This window comes from Rattus rattus, chromosome 10, assembly GCF_011064425.1.
Source record: "Rattus rattus isolate New Zealand chromosome 10, Rrattus_CSIRO_v1, whole genome shotgun sequence".
Classification (NCBI taxonomy): domain Eukaryota; kingdom Metazoa; phylum Chordata; class Mammalia; order Rodentia; family Muridae; genus Rattus; species Rattus rattus.
Window position 1 is genome coordinate 1,270,622 of NC_046163.1, and position 20,084 is coordinate 1,290,705.

At 46.5% G+C, this 20,084-nt stretch overlaps 1 protein-coding gene across 2 annotated transcripts; it reads right to left on the bottom strand.

Annotated features, from left to right (window-relative positions):
• Window positions 1–266: 266 nt before the first annotated feature.
• Window positions 267–19,076, bottom strand: Adipor1 (adiponectin receptor 1). 2 transcript variants are annotated; one of them, XM_032914974.1, is made up of 8 exons: window positions 18,904–19,076; window positions 11,130–11,364; window positions 8,662–8,778; window positions 7,734–7,905; window positions 6,561–6,747; window positions 4,599–4,786; window positions 1,453–1,646; window positions 267–1,082 (listed from the first exon to the last, which is right to left on the bottom strand). In XM_032914974.1, exons 2-8 carry the CDS (start codon window positions 11,268–11,270, stop codon window positions 954–956), a joined length of 1,128 nt encoding a protein of 375 aa, XP_032770865.1. In that variant the 5' UTR covers window positions 11,271–11,364; window positions 18,904–19,076; the 3' UTR covers window positions 267–953. The 2 variants fall into 2 exon arrangements, with proteins under 2 accessions (XP_032770865.1, XP_032770866.1); XM_032914975.1 differs by lacking the exon at window positions 18,904–19,076 and adding an exon at window positions 18,501–18,767 and having other exon boundaries at window positions 269–1,082.
• Window positions 19,077–20,084: the final 1,008 nt, after the last annotated feature.

The following is a 20,084-nucleotide window of genomic DNA, read 5'->3' on the forward strand; positions in this document are numbered from 1 at the left end:
GCTTTGTGGGTGCCAGCACACATCCTACCATCTGAAGGGCACACCCAGTCTGCATAGTAATGCCCCTCCTCAGGAGTCAGTGCCATACTAAGTTGTATTAGAGATCAGAGGCTAGGAACTGAGTTATGCCCACTTGCTGACCACACACGTCTCGCTGTAACTGTCCGTCTCAATATAACTGTCCATCTCGCTGTAACTGTCCATTTGATTCCCATTTGTGTCTCAGTAGGAGTTGTGTGCAAACAGTTGAGACAACACACGTTAACTCTTTGAATGCCAAGCGCTGTCTGTACTTTCTTTTATTATCACCATAGTCTTTGCATCAAGATACACAGCAGTGATAGCAGGTTTCTTTTTAAAGCTTAGTATTAAATATTAAATATCTTCCCCATTTTAATTTTACATTACTCTGCCAAGAAAAAAAAAAAAAGGATTTAAACTCAAGTTACTTGAAGCCTGGACATACTTCCATGATTAGCCGGGCTACATCAAGGCGTGGCTTTGTTTGTCCTAGAAAGATGGGACCAGGTTATACTTATTTCTGAAAAGTCTGCTACAAAAATGGATGGCCTGTCATCAGCCAGGTTACAAAGTAAGGAGGAGGGTAAGGGAGGGATATTTTCTTCAAGAAAAAACAAAACTTAATTTCTGAAGAATCCCAGTTCATAATTTTTTCCCCAAAATGGCTGAAGGAATGGGTAAAATCTCAACATGAGCTCCCACGTCCTGTCTGTGAAGGACCAGCAGTTGCCTTGCTGAGGTGACTGCTAGGAATGCACATGGGAAGTGTACGGCCCGGAGGCTGTGCCAGTGAGCTGAAGGGTCACTGGTGCGACTTCTCTAAGAGGTTTCTTCTAGAAACAGACAACTCAGACTCTTCCTCGTACTTCAGCAAAGAAGTTATTTTTAAAAGCACTTGGGAAGTTCCTCCACCACCCCTCAGGTGGGAAGGCTCAGAGAAGGGAGTCGTCAGTACATCCACCTTCTAGGCCGTAACGGAATTCCTGTAGGTTGGACACCCCATAGAAGTGGACGAAAGCCGCTGCCACCACCAGGACATGGAAAATCTGATGAGACTGGAACTGTGGGAACAAACAGAGACCCACCTTTAGGACGGGGGAATCGGCGGAAACATTTGCCTCTTCTGGTTTCTCCTTAAAAATTTCTTTACATCGGGGGTTGGGGATTTAGCTCAGTGGTAGAGCGCTTGCCTAGGAAGCGCAAGGCCCTGGGTTCGGTCCCCAGCTCCGGAAAAAAAAAAAAAAAAAAAAAAAAAATTTCTTTACATCATATAAGTGATACTTGTTCTAGAACATTATAAGAAACTCTGAGACCCGTGTTGACCTTGCCCATCCTCAATACTTCATGACCCGAATCTTACCACCTTCTACTCAGAGCTCTGACCTGGGCCAGTCACTCACCACACAGGCCCTGCTAAGAGTCATTTCTTACCCATATGTCAAATTTTCCAGGAAAGAAGCGCTCAGGAATCCGAGCAGCATAAAGGCCAGCGCCGGTGATGTACATCACAGCCATGAGGAAGAACCAGCCCATCTGGCCCACTGTGGTGGCCTTGACAAAGCCCTCAGCGATAGTAAAGTGCATGGTGGGTACAACACCACTCAAGCCAAGTCCCAGGAACACTCCTGAACAGAACAGACATGACTGTCAACAGGAAGTAGCTACGTGAAGGCACTGTTGTGAATCTGGAGTTGATGTATTTATGAAAAGCAACTGTTCTCTTAGGAATTGTACATGCTTAAAAATTTAGGACCTCTTTTGACCTCTGTGGACACCTGCACACACATGGCAGACACAAATCACACATATACAAATAAAATAAATAAAACCGGGAGCTAGCATAATGGTGTACTCCTTTAATTCCAGAACTCAGGAGGCAGAGGAAGGTGGATCTCATTTAGTTCCAGGCCAGCCTGGTCTACATACCGAGTTCTAGGTCAGCCAGGAGTTAAGACTCTTTCTAAAAACATACAAAATTTGAAAGACCACAGACACAGACAACATACACACCAAAAACAAACAAACAAACAAACAAACAAACAAACAAACATTTAGAAAAGGTTTGTTAAAAGTCATCTGATGGTCAACTTGGTCAAGACCAAGTGTAGCTCCAAAGCCAGAAGAGTAGGTTTCCCATTAAGATCATAGAAAGGGATGAAGAGGTTGGAGAGATGGCTCAGTGGTTAAGCGCACTGACTGCTCTTCTAGAGGCCCTGAGTTCAAATCCCAGCAACCACATGGTGGCTCATAGCCATCTGTAATGAGATCTGGTGCCCTCTTCTGGTGTGTCTGAAGACAGCTACAGTGTACTTATATAATAAATAACTCTTTCAAAACAAACAAACAAACAAACAAACAAACACCCATTTAGTTAGCGGTGTTTGCTACCACTAATAACTTCCCAGCACCCAGGTTGGGTAACTCACACTCTCTGTGGCCTCTGTGGGCACATGCACATGCATGCTAAGACCACTCAACCCCTTAAGTCCAGCTCCAGAAGATCTCAGTCTTTTCCGGCCTTTATGGGCACATGCACAGATACATACACAGTAAGACACATAAATAATACATCCTTTAAAAAAAAAATCATTAAAAAACCTGCACAGAGTCAAGCCAGTCAAAATCCCAGCATGGGCTGGGGTTCAAAGTCCCAACCCCCAGGAGCTAGTGACAGTTGAGGGATACTGAGAAAGTGGGTTCTTTTTCTGAGGGGCGTGGCCACTGGGAGACTGTTTGTGCTTCAGTGATGGCCCTACGTGGGCAGCACTCACTGACTAATGGGCCATGGGAAAAAAAGCAGGCATGGAGTTGGAAAGGGACAGGCGGGGGAGGTCTGGAAGGAAGCTGGAGGAGGGGACAGATAGAATCAAAGTACACTGCATACAAGTACAAAATTCTTAATAAAGTCATAAAAGACCGAAGTAACCGGAAGTCTAGTCATCTGAACGGACAGAAATCTATACTCAGAGAGCAGCTGCCTGAAGCCGCAGGGACACATGAACATGTAACAAAGGAGGACGGAGTTCTTGTTCCACACTGTATAGAACTGAGGCAGGGACTGTCTGCTCTACTTTGCAGAGAAAAGCAGATCTCTGAGTTCAAGGCCAGCCTGGTCTACAGAATGAGTCCCAGGACAGCCAGGGCTACCAGAGAAACCTTCTTAAAAAACAAAGACAAAAAAAACCCCAAACAAAAAAAGGGTGGCCCAGCAGTTAGGAGCAATGGCTCTCTTTGGAAGGACCTGGATTCCAGTCCCAGGACCTACATGGCAGCTCACAGCCATCCATGTTCCAGGGGGTCCAATATCCTCTTCCGGCCTCTGCAGGCACCAGCAAACAAGTAGTGCACAGACATACTGTGTGGGCAAAACACCCACAAACACCCCCTCATAAACTGGCAAAGGAGTCAAGGCGTCTGAAAGCCAGTGCACCAAGTACTAAAAACCTGAGACTCTAGATGAGTCCACATGAAGGAAGATGTCCAAATGTTTGCTATTATAGTAGTTGCTACTAATCTCTATGCTCAAAGTGTTCTAGTCCTCAAACCAGGTATTCCACTCCTGGTAAAACGTCCAGGGTGTGGTTTTTCTTATTTACTTTGAGATGGGATCCTGACATGCTGCCTCGGAACACAAGCAATCTTCCTGATTCATCCTCCCAGGTACTGAGCCCAGACGCGTGAACAACCACGCCTGGCTTAGGACTGCTAATTTTTAATCTCTTGTCTTAGTGCTTAGGATTGAGTCACTAGAACGACTACGCTTGCTATATTTTGAAAGTATCAAAGCATAGATATGCTTGAAGCTGACTGACTCATTAGCACTGAAATACCAAGGGAGAACAGCTCTGAAAATCTGCGTCACTTTTTGAGTTTACACATAAATCAGTTTGTGTGGATTTCATGAACTAAAACATAGGGTTGAGCTTATTCAGAGCAATACCCGCAAGCTTTACAACACTTGACTTCCTACCCACCCATCCCTTTCCCTTTTGTCCTCCCCACTCTCTGGTATTAGGGGTTGAACCCCGGGTCTTGCATTTACTGGGCAAGAGGCAAACACTCTTCCTTGGAATTATTTTTTTTTGGTTCTTTTTTTCGGAGCTGGGGACCGAACCCAGGGCCTTGTGCTTCCTAGGCAAGCGCTCTTCCACTGAGCTAAATCCCCAACCCCCTTCCTTGGAATTATTATGTCCGGCCCTTTTATCTTTTACTCTGAGAAGGGTCACTGGCTGGCCTTGAACTTGATCAGGCACATCAATTCCTGAGTAACTGAATTAAAGCAGAGGTTCTCAATCACTCGGAAGGCTGAACAACCTTTTCACAGGGGTCTCCTAAAACCACCAGAAATCAGATATTTACACTACTGTTCGTAACGGTAGCAAAACTGCACACATGAAGCAGCAATAAAAGCCATTTATGGTTGGGGGCTGCACAACATGAGGAACTGTATTAAGGGGTCACAGAGTCAGGACGGTTGAGAACCGCTGGTCAGTGCGTTGCATCAAGGGGTCACGGTGTTAGAAAGGTCGAGAACCTCTGCATTAGAGGTTTGTAACACCAAGTGTGTTCCTACTCACCTGCTCTTGTCTGCCGGTGCTTGGGAGTGGCAAACCGGTCCCACTGTGCCACAATGATGGCAGAGATGCCCAGGACACAGACGATGGAGAGGTAGATGAGCCGTGGCTGTGGGGAGCAGTAGAAGGAGTAATAGAGCCAGGGGACGAAGCTCCCCATAATCAGTAGAGCAATCCCTGAATAGTCCAGTCTAAAAATAAACCACAAAGATCAAACACGAGAAAAGAATGCCTGCGGCTGCCTACTTAACTGTCTTTCACCTGCACCCTCCTATCATCTGTACCCAAGCTCCACAAAGATGAGAACATCTGCTTCCCATTGAAACATTTTCTAAGAGCTGGGCGGTAGTGGTGAATGTCTCTAGGAAGGCAGAAGCAGGCGGATCTCTGTGAGGTCTAGGCCAGCCTGGTCTAAGGAAGGAGTTCTAGATTGCCCCTCCACCTCCCACCTCAAAAAGGGGAAAAAAAAAAAAACAAAACAAACCTCTAAAAAGGCCAGGTGTGTGGTGCATACCTGTAATTCTAGCACTTGGATAGTGGAGGCAAAAGGTTGGGGAGTTCAAAGTTACAGAGCGAACTCAAGTCTAGCCTGAGCTACATCAGACACTTTTAAAACATGACACTCAGGCTCTGGATTATTTCCCCTGTCTGATGGAGTTCTAAAAATAAAACCCTTAGATTAGGAGCCTCATGAGGGGATGGTTTCCTCTGTTTGTGAGACAAAGTCTGCTAAGGCCTTAAACTCATTAGGTGCTCTCAACTGGTTTCCAGTTTCAGTTCATGCTCCTGCCTCTGCCTCCCGAGTGCTGGGATTAGTCACATCCACCATGCTCCACATTAAGAACTTTTGTTTGTCCTGTTCGTAAGGACTTTCTCCTTTAAACTTACTTGTGCCTGAGTACGGGGGTCAGAGTTGGTTCTTGCCCTCTACCACGTGGGCCCCAGGCCTGAACCTGGGTCATTAGGCGTGGTGGCAAGCGCGTTTACCCACTGAACCATCTGACCAACTCTCCTTTTATTGAAGTGAGCCTTGCTTTCTATCCCAGGATGACCTGGATTCACTATGTAGCCTGAGCTGGCCTGAAAGTCACAGCTATTTTCCTGCCTTAGCCTCCTGAGGCTGAGATTACAAGTGTGAGCTACCAGACCTATTTTCTCCCTCAGGATTTTAGACAGGGTCTTCTATATTGTTCAGGCTTGCCTCAAATTTCTGAGCTCAAGCGGTCCTTCTGCCTCAGCCTACTGAATAGCTTAGGATACAGGCTCATCCCCACCCTCCTTGACACTGACATGCTAAATAATAAAAATGTGCTCTTACTACTGTGGCTACTGGGAGAAAATCATCTACCACTATCGCTAAGACAGCAGGAACCACCACTACCCAAGTAAACAGAGCCCCGTGCTGAGCTAGGGCCGTGGACTGGGCCTGGCAGATAGCTGATGCTCTAGGACCGTCTGGCCACCAAGATAAGCTTTGCTGGGAACAGAGCACCAGAGTCTGAAGCACAGACTGCCTGCCACACGCTTGGACCGAGTCAGTAGAAAGATAAGCTAGTATTAGGTACATGGTTTTGAAAGCAATCCATCAGCACCTCAAGGTTCACAAAAGACATTACTGTTTCAGTAGAAAACTTATCCCAGAATTGGTTTCCCTCTGTTGAGGAGGTCATAGGAAGTTTATCATGATTGGAGTTGGGGATTTAGCTCAGTGGTAGAGCGCTTGCTTAGCAAGCGCAAGACCCTGGGTTCAGTCCCCAGCTCCGGAAAAAAAAAAAAAAAAAGATCATGAAGTTTTAGTTTTTCTAAGAAAAACTTCATCTTGTTCTAACAACAGAAAACTTCATTTCCTGGGGCACAGAAGGGATCTGTTAAAAGGTCCAGCAGCTCCAAGTGCCTGCTGAGTCCTGGGACAAGAAGTGACAATAATGCACCTGGGTCTCTGCTGAGGCTGGCCTTTCAGCTTACTTGGAAAAAGTGCGAGAGACCTTCTCTGAATGACAGTAGACGGTGTGGAAAAGCCAAGAGAAGCTGAGGCAGAGCACTGCACCCAGGAAGAACATCCCGAAGACCACCTTCTCCTGCAGGGGAGCCATGAAGTACATATTTGGTCTGAGCATGGTCAAGATTCCCAGAAAGAGAAATAGCACAAAACCTGCACAAAACAGAAAGGAAAAACAACCCATGAAGAAACATGGAAAACACACACTGTGGCAGCCACTGTTTCTATCAGGACAGGAGAACTAGCTATGAGAACTGCCAAACCAAAAATAGAGTTTTATTTTATTATCTTTTAAATAATTTACTTTATGTGTATCAGTGTTTTGTCTGCATGTCTGTGTGAGGGTATCAAATACCCTGAAACTTGAGTTACAGAGTTATGAATGCCACATGCACGCTGGGAAATGAACCAGGATCCTCTGGAAGAATGGCCAGTTCTCTCATCAGCCACTAAGCTATCTCTCTAACGCTGACATTGTTATTTTTGGTTCAGAGTCTCATGTATTCCTAACTGGCCTCCACCCACTGTGTAGCTAGGGTGACCCTGAACTTCTCACTTTCCTGCCTCCACCTCCTGAACATGGGACTGCAGGCACGTGCCACCATGCCCAGTGTGCTAGGAATCAAAGCCAGGGCTTCTTGGAGCTAGGCAAGCATGCGTTCTCAGGCCACAAAAAATACTAGTCTATGAAGTGGGGGCATTTTGTTTTTAGAGTGGCAAATTAGGAAACAGGAGTTCCCACTACACAGATGTTTCAGTGGGAATTCAAAGTCAACACGCAGTGCCCTTCCCTTGTGTTCTGGGTCTTCTGCTGTGGTAAAGACCAGCAATCAACTGTCAAGTAAGGTGAACGGTAACCTAAAGGTCTGACTCCTGATATCAATTATTCAGAGAAATTTTATTCTCTCCCTGTGGTCAAATTCATTGGCAAGTAAGATTGGAATTCCTTTTTTGTTTGTTTCTTTGATTAGCCTGAACACCTATGTAAACCAGGTTGGCCTTGACTAACAAGATCCAAACGCTGGAATTAAAGGTGTGCATCACCAACAAAACCCAACACTAGAATTCTTGAGAGTGTTGCTCAGTGGTACAGCACTCACCACTAAAACTGGATTCTTTTCCTCATCCAAATCACTCACCAAGCAGATGTGTCCAGATGTTGCCAGTTTCTGTGTGGATGCGGAAGATGCTCTTGAAGCAAGCCCGAAAGGAGGGCATAGGTGGTCTGTGGCCATGTAGCAGGTAGTCATTGTCTTTCAGCCAGTCAGGAAGCACATCGTATGGGATGACCCTCCAACGCCCCTCCCAGACCTACGACACACACAGTGCCTTCAGGTGGGCTGCGGTGAAAGCAGCTTCCCTGGGGAAAGCACACTGAGGGGGGCCTGCCTGTCGCTCAGGCTTCATGAGCTCCCAAGTCACAGAGAATACGGCTGGACTTGGAGAGACCAAAACCAGGAAAGTCGGGCCAGCAGGGCACTGACTGATATTGTGGCCACTTTATGGGGACCCTCCTTCATGCTCCTTCAATTTTCAAAACTAATAAAATGAGAGAAGACGAAGAAACCCTAAGCATGCCTTTCAAAACACGAATCTTTCCTCTGGTGTTCCCTGGAGTCCTCTGGCTCCTGCTCCTCTGTCCCTGCTTACTCGCCTGAAGTTCTCACTGTGCTAATTCGAACTTTGTAAAGCAGGAATTCGTTCTTCTTCATTTTAAAAGTTATACTTACTTATTTTATATGTATATACATATATACATACATGTGCAACAGTGTGCATGTGAAAATCAGAAAATTCCCACAACTTAAGAATTATTCTTTTTGGGGTTGGGGATTTAGCTCAGTGGTAGAGCATTTGCCTAGCAAGCGCAAGGCCCTGGGTTCGGTCCCCAGCTCCGGAAAAAAAAAAAAAAAGAATTATTCTTTTTTTACCATGAGGATCAAAAGATTGAACTCAGGTCATCAGGCAAGTGTTCTTCAACCCCAGGTAGGCTTGCCAGTTAGAAACACCCCAGGCAAGCCTGCCCCACCCCCCGCCCCGCCCCCCCTTCCCGGTTCGAGGCTGCACCTTATATACGAACTCCTCCATCTTCTCCATGGCATGGTGGGCTTGCAGAGGAAGGGTCAGCACTCGCACCTCCTCCTCCTCCTCCTGAGGCACGGGGCATGCTTGTTCTTCTTCAGCCTAAGGAGACAACAAGCAGCAATCTAGACATCATTCCTACACCGCACACTTCTGGGGAGATCCCAACTCACAGCACTGCACACGCCTCTCCTTCATAAAGCTGGACCTCGCTCCAAGCACGATCCTTACTGACGCCCTGACATTCATACTTTGTCTACACTGGAGTGAGAGTTCAACTTGGCACACAGGAGGCAGACTGACACTAGCTCTGAAAGAACACAGGCTTAGTGTAGCACCAGGCCTAGATATTTTTTAAATTTAGTTTCTTCTCACTTATTTAAATTTTATCACAGGTACATGTTGCCTTAGATGTTATGTGCCTGTTCTCTTAAACATTTTTAAAAATTTTATTTTGTGTGTCTGTGCATGCACTCATGTCATAATAGCTAAAGGAAGTTGGTTCCTTGTAGGTTCCAGGGGTCAAACTCAGCTCCTCAGGCTCGACAGCAAGCACCTTTACTCGTTGAGCCCTCTTGCCAGCCCCTAACTCTTTTGAGAACAGATAGTCCTCAACTTTCCCCAAATTCCCAAATGGTCTTATCTTCCCGTCTACTACTAATCCTCTGTTACTCTCTCTCCTCTTCCCTTCCTTCCCCCTGTGTAGCTCTGGCTGGCTTGGAATTCATTGTATAGACTAGACTGGCACCTCAAACCAAGAAGATTGCCTGCCTCCTGAGAACTGGGATTCAAAGTCCACACCATCACACCCAACCCCAGCCCACTAACTTTCAAAACAAAATGACAGACTTAGTGATGATCGTGGCAATCGCTCTCTGATCATATACTCTGGGTTGCTACTATGACAACTGTGGCCAACCACGATAGCATATACTTTTAATCCCATCACTGGGAGACAGGAGGATCATTGTGATTTTGAGGTCAGTCTAGTCTACTTGGTAAGCTGGTAAGTTCTGGGCCAATCAAAGCTGCATAAAACAACAACAAATAAAATTACTGCTCTTAGAGAAGACGCAGCTTCATTTCCAAGCACCAGCATGGCAGCTCACGACTGCCTGCAGCTCCAGTCCTGAGGGATCTGATGCCCTCTTCTAACTGCCACAGGTTGTTTCATGCCTGTGCTGTAAGCGACTCTCTCTGTCTCTCATAAAATACATATTTCCTTTAAAAATCAAAATGTCAATCATTTCCCACCCATGGCAACTCCCAGGCACATGGGAACTGGTCCACACCGAGTAATACTAACTTGTAGGCACCCAGCACAGCAATCACACCTACTTACCTACTGTCTGTCTGTCTGTCTTCCTTCCTTCCTTCCCTTCCTTTCCTTCCTTCATTTGAGACAGGGTCTCCCTATTTAGACCAGGCTGCCCTGGAACTTAGATACCTGTTTGCCTCTGTCTTCCCAATGTTGGGATTAAGGATGTATGCCACCATACCTAGCTAAGCATAGCAATTTTTGTTGCTGATGTTGTTTTAGAGAAAAGGTCTATATATTTAGCCCAGACTAGGCTCAAATTTGAAGTCCTTCTACCTCAGCCTACCAAATTCTGAGATTAACAGTATATGTTACCATACCTACTCCCCAAGAAAGTTATGTGTCTTAAAGAAAAAGACAGAGACAACAGAGACAGAGACAGCAACACAGATAGAGACTTTCCTCCTGACCCAGGGCTCCAAAACATAGGTGGGAAGTCTGGTAGCTTACTTTCTCTGAGCTGTGTTCACACTCTCTCCTGTGTAAGACCCTAATCCTCTAATCCCTCTTAGATTTTATGGTGAAACTTTAGCTTGCCACCCTTTCTCTCTCCTCTCCAGAAACAAAGGTTCATTCAGGGCAGCAAGGTTACCACAGTTTTACATCCAGCTCCCTTAAAGGACATGTCCCAACCTTTCCATGAAGAACAAGACTATGTTCTGGCTGGCACACAGGTCTACAGGTCTTCCCCTTACTCCTCTAAAGGGAGGAGAGCTATTCTCACCCCCATTCCTTCCTTCAGGGACGTGGATATGACAGGGGAGCCTCCACATCAGCTCTGCACTGGTACCTTCTACAATCTTTTGCCTGAGAGATCTCCGCTTGTCACAGTGGAAGGAATTTTTGTCTATTACCTTAATTCATGTCCATCTAGTGATTATTTATTTTACTACAATTTTACTCTAGTTCTTCTGCTGGACACTCAGTTTACAAAAGTACTGGGTGTTCTTTTGGGAAATTAACTCCCAAAGCTCAGAGACAAAAATAGAGACACCTAAAACCAGCACAATGAAGACTCGCATACAACTATTCCCAGGGCACTGTGGGTAACCTGGAAGTAGGGAAGCTCTTCAACAACAGACTGAAGAGGCTCAGGAGGCGCTGGTTAAGGGAGCGGTTCTGGAAAGCAGCTTACCTTGGCTGGGCCGGTGGCTGCCCGCTTACCCTTCTCCTCCAGCAGGGGCCCCAGCTCAGCCAGCTCCACCGTGTCCGCTTCTCTGTTACTAGAAGGAGCCCCATTGCCCTGGGCCACGGCAGATCCTTTGTGGGAAGACATCTGGCTGGTATCTCAGTGCCTTGCAGCTTCAGCTTGAGGAGAGGTTGGGGTCTCTCAGCCCCAGAGGGCAGAGATCTCCCTGTGATGATGGACACTGCAAACACAAACATGACACATTGGATTCCCTTCTGTAGAGCTACGCTGAGTATGGCAGCTGATCAGCTCACCCCGCCTCTAACTGTAGAGGCTAGCCCATTATTTAAAATCTACCGTCTTCTTTAGAGTATTATGCTTCACCAGAAACACTCTAATCTCACCTATATACATACATAAAATCTCATAAACATGCACACACACATATAATCTCATACATATGATTTCATATATACAAATATATATAAAAATTAACACCTGGTTCTCTGCCTTTACAGGTTCTATTGTTATTGTACCAAACTGTCAGCATCACAAAATGGGTACTCTCCCTGAAAAGGCTCTCCCACAGGGATGGAGCCCATTAGTGAGAACGGGAATGCCTATTACTCCTCAAACCCATTCTCCCCATGAAAGGCCTAGATGTGTAATCAACATCAAAAACATCAAGACCATCTGCAGGCTATGCTCTCGTTACTGTCTAACTGGCTGCTTCATTACAGTATATGCAATAGATCTATTTTCTTTGTGGGGGGATAGGATGGGGAGTTGAGAGCACCTCAGTATGTAGCTCCAGTTGGCTTGGCACTTGGTATGTAGACCATCCTGATTTCAAACTCAAGAAATACACCTGCCTCTGCCTCCAGAGCGCTGAGATCTAAGGTGCACACCACCGTGCCTGCTTTTTTTTTTTTTTTTTTTTTAAAGTGAAGTTCACATCTGGCTACAATATTAGAAGATCATACAGACTTAGGAATGAATTAAACGTCAACTCTACTCATTTGGCCTTTAGCTATACACACGTGACAAACACACCAGAAAAGGCTGGGTATGGGTATGCTCACCGGTCATTTTCTCTGCAAATTCACTCATGTTTTCAGGGTTATGGCCTGGACTTAAGGCTCTAAAACAAGCCTTCATCACACTGCCCACACAAGCAGTCACTTACCTGGAAGCAGGAAGCTGGAGACAGGAGGCTCCCCACGTTCACCCTTTGCCACCCATGTACCTAATCACCAGCTCTGCAGGAGAGCGTCCCAACCACCACAGCCCATAAACCTAAGCCCCACTCAAATTACTTTTATATAAACTAGATACAGGCATACAAGATCCTTTAGGAAAAACCAGAATTCAGTTTTCTCAGAACATTCTCCAACATTCTGGGATTTTCTCCATTGGACTTTTTTATGTAATACTTTCAAATTAGGCTTCAGGGAGGTATAAAGAAAAGGAGAGCTTCCAAAGACTTCAAGGGCCTTGGTTACTCATAGCAACAACCCTAGCCAGAAGATTAACAGGGCAACGCAGAGGCTGCACAGTGCATTGTATGCTGAGAGAGACATTTAAAGTTGGGAGGCTGACTCTTTCTTGTTGGAAAGTAAACATGACTATTCCCTAAAGACACACTGCTTCACCCATGGCAGCTCACTATGTAAACAAACATCTCTGGCATCTGTACTAGTTTTTACCCAGGAGTAATCTCAATTCCCTCTCAGGGATTATAATTAGGTATATGTAGGTTATGGTTAATCTTAGGGATCAGTGACCGGATTAAGGGGCATCCATCCAGTTGGTAAAGCATTCTCTGGGGTGTGGGGTTTCAGGAAAGAGGCTGGCATTTGACTTAGTGACCTGAGTGAGGAAGATCTGTTCTCACCCAGGAGAGTGAGCATCATCTAACTGGCTATCCCACAGGTAGAATGAAACAGAAGAAAAGTAAACTTTGAGGGTGTGTGGTAATGCACACCTTTAACCCAGCACTCAGGAGGCAGAGGCAGGTGGATCTTGGTGAATTTAAGACCAGTCTGGTCTTCATAGAAAGTTCTGGGCCAGCCAGAACTACACAGTCATACCCTGCCTCAAACAAACAAAAAAACAAAAACAAAAAAAGAATGATGAAACCCTTTTGAAGACATTAAGAAGAACGCTAGGTTCTCTGGTCTTTTGACTCTAAGGTAAGCACCAACAGCCTCCAGGTTCTCAGCCAATCAGCCTTCAGTTGGTAATCACACCACTGGATTCCCTAGGTCTCTAGCCTGTAGACGATCCATCTGGGGAGATAATCTCTACACTCATGTGGGCTAGTTCCCCGGAACAAAGGCTCATACCTACTTTCCTGCTGTCTGCCTTCAATTGGTTCTAGAGATGCCTAATATCTTAATCTGCCCTCGGGTGAAGGCAATCCTTATACAAACCACGCATCATCCCATGCTTCACACACACACACACACACACACACACACACACACACACACACACACACACACACAGAGAGAGAGAGAGAGAGAGAGAGAGATTGAGAGAGAGAGAGAGAGAGAGAGAGCAGGCGCAAGCTGAAAGAGTCAAATCTAGTCCCCAGGAGACACAAACGATAACTCATTATCTAGTATACCTTCATGTCAACACAGCCAGCTCCTACTCCTTTTACCGTGCAAGACTGGGACAAGACATTTGCCAGCACACACAGTCACAATCAACACTTGAGCTCAAGAAGAACAGGAAACTGGAGGCCCCTGGAAAGCCCAGCGGATAAGCAACTCATGTGAGAAGCAATGTTGGGAAATCTTAACAGCTGACCTCAAAACATCCTTCCTCAAAGGGAAGTCTTGCTGAATAAACAGTTCCCAGAGATTAATCCATAACATCTAGCAACAAACAAATAAATAAGGAAAGAGCTTTGGTCATCTTTGAGAAGTCTGATGAGAAAGGCACACTAAACCTCCAGTTAGTTAAAGCAGGCAACAGGGGAGAGAGTACTACACACAGGTACCTGAGTTCTGCAGCACACAGCAGGTGCCTCCTAAATGACGCAGACCCACAGTTTTGGTCTGAATCCCCGTATTTCAAAGTTTATGAATGGGGTACGTGCCAGCCAGCAAGCATGACTTAGCACCATACCACTGGTCAAGGTTGGTGCCCTTTTCCTCTACTGTGGGGCTTTCTCTTATCCCTCACACCCCAGGAAGCCAACTCAATCGCTGAATGCTTAACGAATGTAGTTAGTTCTGTAAGGTCCTGTGCAAAACAGAAGCTGAACAAGTCCTGTCCCTGTCTTTGGTATAATTAGATGACACAAGTTAACTTGTGACACGATCTTACTGCTTCAGCAGGACAGAGCAGGAAGAGAACTCTGAGAATGGTCACACACTTAATTCATTGAGTGCTGTTTAAATATTCCACTAGAGACACAAGGATAGCACGACTTCAGGTTGTACAATAAGAGTCCAAAGGTGGGGTTGGGGATTTAGCTCAGGGGTAGAGTGCTTGCCTAGCAAGCGCAAGGCCCTGGGTTCGGTCCTCAGCTCGGGGGAGACAAAATAACAAAGAGTCCAAAGGTAAGAACAGAATTCCAACTTGTATTTTTTGTTAGTTTCTTTAACTGACCAGAAAAGTTGAGAGCGGAAAGGAAAAGAGTGGGATCTGAGGTCAGGTAAAGAAAAAAGCAGTAACACAGTGGACCACTCACCAACAGAAAATTACAAGGCATCTTAGGCGGTCAATTTAATCAACACAAAGCCCTAAGGTGTGAGACTGATTCCAAGAGACGCCATTCAACTCTGTGCCTGCCTCTAAGTCCTTATGCGTTTTAGAGGAAACCCCTTTCCTCTCAAATGGGCCACACCCAGCACAGCAAATCATAACTGGGCCACACTGCAAAGGGCATTTTTGTTGGGGTTTCTTCCACACAAGCTAATAAAACTTCCCAGCTGGCTAGATGTAAGCCGTTACGGACTAAAGCCCTGCAGCAGGAGAGGCATTTGTGTTCCTACAAATAAGATGATCCTGCACCAAACTTGGAAGAAAAGTTGAGCTTTAATCACCAGCCAATTAGCTGGAGAGTCGCCCGTAGAGATTTTGAGGATAATTTATTCTCTGAAGCAGTTTCCAAGTTTTCCGGGCTATGACACATACTTTCCCTGGAGTCTGAGGCACACAGCTTCTAGATTTGATCTAAGGTTCCAGGCCCTTTAAAGAGTATGTGAGTGAGTTGGGCCTATCTATGCAGCTTGACTCTCAGTATTCTAAAGTCCAGCCTAGCAGTCCAGACAAAGGTCCATTTTCTCCTCTACCCAGCCCGTTTCCCGTCTGGGGGAAAATGAGTCAAGGCAAAGGTTTGTGTTTGACATTACCACACTACAGTAATGGGACCTTCCCTCTGTTTGATGCTAAGTGTCACTGCCTCTGAATCTGAAGGGAGACGAGGCCCAAACTAACTTCCTTTGAGGCTCTACTAGCCCAACATAAGAGATCTTTTTAATCACACAGAAACTTCCCTATGGCCAGACCCACAGAAAGGAAGAGGAGGAGGAGGAGAAGGAGGAAGAGGAGGAAAAAGAAGAGGAGGAGGAGGAAAAGAAGGAGGAAGAGTAGGAAGAGGAAGAGGAGGGAGAGGAGGAAGAGGAGGAGGAGGAAGAGGAAGAGGAGGAAGAGGAAGAGGAGGTAGAGGAAGCTGAGGAGGAGGAAGACAAGGAAAAGGAGGAGGAGTACAAGGAGGAGGAGGAGTAGGAAGAGGAGGAAGAAGAGGAAAAGGAGGTGGAGGAAGCAGAGGAGGAGGGACAGAAGGAGGAGGAGGACAGGAAAAGAAAGAAGAGGGAGACAAACAGTGCAGATTTTTCATGTCACTACCTCAGCTCTTTTTTGAGAGACAGGGTCTTGCTATTTAGTCCTGCTTGGCTTGGGGCATCCTAAGTAACCTAAATTGGTCTAGAAACTCTAGAAACTCAGTCATCCTCTTGCCTCAGTCTCCCGAGTGCTGGCCTACAGGTATGCCCCATGCCCTGCTAGCTGCTTTTTAAAAAAAAAAAAAAAAATCAAGCACATTACAAATATTTGGTCAATAAAGTTGCACAGGATAACTCTCACAGTAAACTGTGTACCCCCAAATTCACTTTAAAACCATTTATCTCTAAACTCACTTTAAACTGTGCTCCCCCAAGGTCCCACTGAAGCACAAGGAAACTAGCAGGTACTTGCTTAAAAGCCAAACATCTGGAACTGGTTTGACTGGAGAGTATCTTCAAGATCTCTGCAATTCAATTTGCAGAGTTATAAAGCTTGCTACAAACTTTATAAACATTAGTCACACCCCCATCTCTAAGCAGCAAAATGGGGTGAAGTTCAGCATGGTAAGAACTGTCTGATGAGCAGACTGGGGACAAAATGTAACAAGTAACATTAAAGACAAAATGTAACAAGTCTGATGGATACCGGTACCAAACAAGAAAAGCACCATGTTACTTAATGAAGCTGCTAGATGTGAGGATGACTTCGCAGCTCCTCAGATTGCCAAGCAGAATGATGTAGCCGGGTGTGTCTGAGGGCTTCGGCTTGCCTTTACATTACTTCCTACAGAAGTAGGGCACGAATTTACCTGCCTACAACAGGGTAAATTCTGTCCTTTAATCTGAGAACATCGAGTGAGTTCTGGCTACTGCTCCAGGGATAAGAGAAAGCAGAGTAAGAAGCTTGGAATGATGGTAAGGTCCTTTAAGAAGGGGTTGCTAAGCCGGGCGGTGGTGGTGGTGGTGCACACCTTTGATCCTAGCATTTGGGAGGTAAAGGAAGACAAATCTCTGAGTTCCAGACCAGCATGATCTACAGAATTCCAGGACAGTCAGGCCCTCACAGAGAAACTCTGTCTAGGAAAAAACAAAAACAAAAACAAAAACAAAAAACAAAAAAAGGGGTTGTCTTTGGCTGAATGGCTAAAAGCCCCGGCTGCTTTTCCAGAGGATCCTGTTTTAATATCTAGCATTCACATCAGGGTTGAGGGAGCCAACCCATCCTCAGTGGGCAACAGGCATGCACATACAGACCAAGCAGTTGTACAGTTTTAAAACATTTTAAGGGTGTTTATCTTTCTCCTCTTCCTCCTCTTTTGTTGTTGTTGTTTTGAGACAAGATTTCTTTCTATGTAGCTCCTGGAACTTACTCTGTAGGCCAAGCTGGCCTCGAACTCAGGGATCTGTCTGCCACTGCCTCCCAGATTAAAGATTAAAAGTGTGCATACCTACTACCTAGGGGATTATCTGTCTTCTAATAGCATCATCAGAAAGCTAACAGGTGCTGGAGGAACTGAGAAAAAAAGCTTCACTTTAGTTGAAATGATCTCGAAAGCTCTGGTAGCTCTATCTGAAGATTTGATAGGTTTGGACCTCTGAGGCAGGGCATTCCAGGGGGCACAGCTGTATAAACGGGTGTTTACATGGTAGCATGTTTACCCAGAGAAATGAACAATGCATTTTCTATTTGGAAGCTTAAAAAAAAAAAAAAACCAAAAACTCTGAAGTGACACAACTTAGCCTACCATCCTATTTAAGGTGCTACACTTTGTCCACAGCAGTGGGGGCCTATGAAATAAAGGCTACTTCCTGGGATTTCCTCTTTCACACAGGTGAAGTTACTTATTTACTTCGTCCTCAGAAATCGTGTCCTTTCTGGGTTACTGTGAACTCCGCAGCTTGAGATTATACTGTGGGAACAGGTGCAGTTTTTAAGGTCCACACCAATGTCCAATACTTTACAGATTAACACCAGCTTTTTAAGACTGACTTCTCCGGTACCTTTTACAAGGAATTTACACAGAAACTACTTCTGTAATAAAGAAATGCAGTGGCTGCAGGTTGGAAACCCTGACATTGCAATCTACTTAGCGCCGTCCTATCTGAGTTCCTGGCAGTGTACTGATGCTATAAACTCCCAGAAACAGCGACTGCACCCTCACGGTCTGCCCTGCACTATCAAAAGAAAAAAAGGCAGTGAGCACATCCCAACACGACTTTGGTTTGGAAAGGAAACACCCACTGCCATCTTCGTTTGATTTACCACACAACTGCAACTGCTGGGTTTTCTGGTCCGTCTGCTAAACACTCGAGGGAAATAATCTGATTATTATAGCAAATCCCATGGTCTCTTAGTGCTCCGCTGACATCTGAAACTATGTAAACTGAAATTCGTCCAGCGTCTTCTTCAACTACGAAGCGCCAGAAACTGTCGGCGAGCCACTTTATTTTCTTAAAACCAAGTGCGAGACCCAAATTCTCAAACAAGCCAGCATCCATCAACCCTAGATTTTTGAGATGAAATCTGGTCCTTCCCAACACACTTCGGTATCCTGTTTACATTCTAGCTGAGTATTACCTTAGGCCTGTCGACTCTCCATCAACCTCCCCGCCGACCCTATCCAGGAGGGAGAGCCGTCACGTTTGACCTGCGGATCGCGGTGGGGGCCTTAGGGTTCCCGGCACTGGGTGGCCGGTGTTCCCGTACCCAACTCGCAAGCTCAACTCTGGGGGTCGCCAGCAGGGCTGGAACGCGGCCGCCTCCCGCACAGCTGCGGAGACAGTACTCGCGGACTGCCGGGCCCCGAAGGCGGCGAGCAGCCCCCAGAACGGAGGCGGTGCTCGGTGGGAGGGGCCGGAAATGTTTACGGTGGACCTTTCGGAGGGCCGGGCGGAGAGCTGAGATCCAGGGGCGGGCCAGTCCCGCGCGGTCCCCTCCCGAACCAGCAGGGCCTGCGCCCCGCCCACCCCGGGACACTTACGGCCTGGCTGGCTGCCTCTGCTGGGGGCCGCAGGCCGGGGCGCTACATCCCGCGGCTCTGGAGGCGGCCTGCGGCCGAGGGGCGCCGGATCCTCAGCGCCCTGCCCGCGCCGGAAGGGCCGCGCGACCGCACGGCGTCATCTCCGCAGCCGCGTCACCTTCCCGGCGCTACCTCGCCCCCTCCGATCTAGGCATTCCTGAGCGTGCCAATCATCCGGGCGCGCTCGCACTCACCCCGCCCCGCCTCTGATCTGACCAATCGCTGGCTCTGGCTGTCCTAGCTTGGCCTCACACTGGAGGACTGCAAAAGCCTCTTCTCCGGGCGCACACTGGGCGCGTGATGGGAAAGGGAGCAGGAAGAATTAGATCGGACGCTGGGAAGAAAAGCTGTGTTCCCCCATGGTCTCGCTTTTCAGCTCCTAAACACTTTTTTTCCTTCTCTCCGTACTGGGAGTTGTACCTCTCGGCAAGCCACTATATTTCTAGTACCGAAACACTTTTTCTTTTCTTTTTCCAAGACACGGTTGTTCCTTGTAGCCCTGGCTATCCTGGAACTCGCTCTGTAGACCAGGCAGGCCTCGAACTGAGATTTGCCTTCTTCTGCCTCCCAAGTGCCAGGATTAAAGTGTGTGCCAACAACGCCAACCCACACTTTTAATTTTGTTTGAGAAAGGGTTTAATTTTGCAACCCTGGTTAGCCTTGTACTCGGGGCTATCCTGTCTCAGCCTCCCGAATGCTGGGATTACAAACATGTGCCACCATACACAGCTCTGAAAGTTTATTTCTATATCCAATTTCCTAATCCCTCCCTCTCTTCCTTTGGTATGTTATTTATGGAACAACTAGTATCAATCTTGCACTCAACTGGATTTGATTTTTGGTTCCTGTTACTTATCAGAAGGGGAAGTTGTTTCAAACAAGCCTAGCTTGACAGTTTTCTGTGCCAGTCCATGTCCCCATGTGACCCAGAGGGCACACCTTAGAAGACAATATAGAGTGTGCTGCTATGCTAGAGCACAATAGAGCACCGCACAATATAGGATTTGGGGACTGTTCATTTTCTTGTACTCCAAAAAATGATACACAGCTGTTACCGCTCTAGATGCTAGGGAAGGTGACCAAATGCTAGATGGATGCCCCAGGAGGGTGAAGTCAACTTTGTTTTGGTTAAAAGCGTGGGC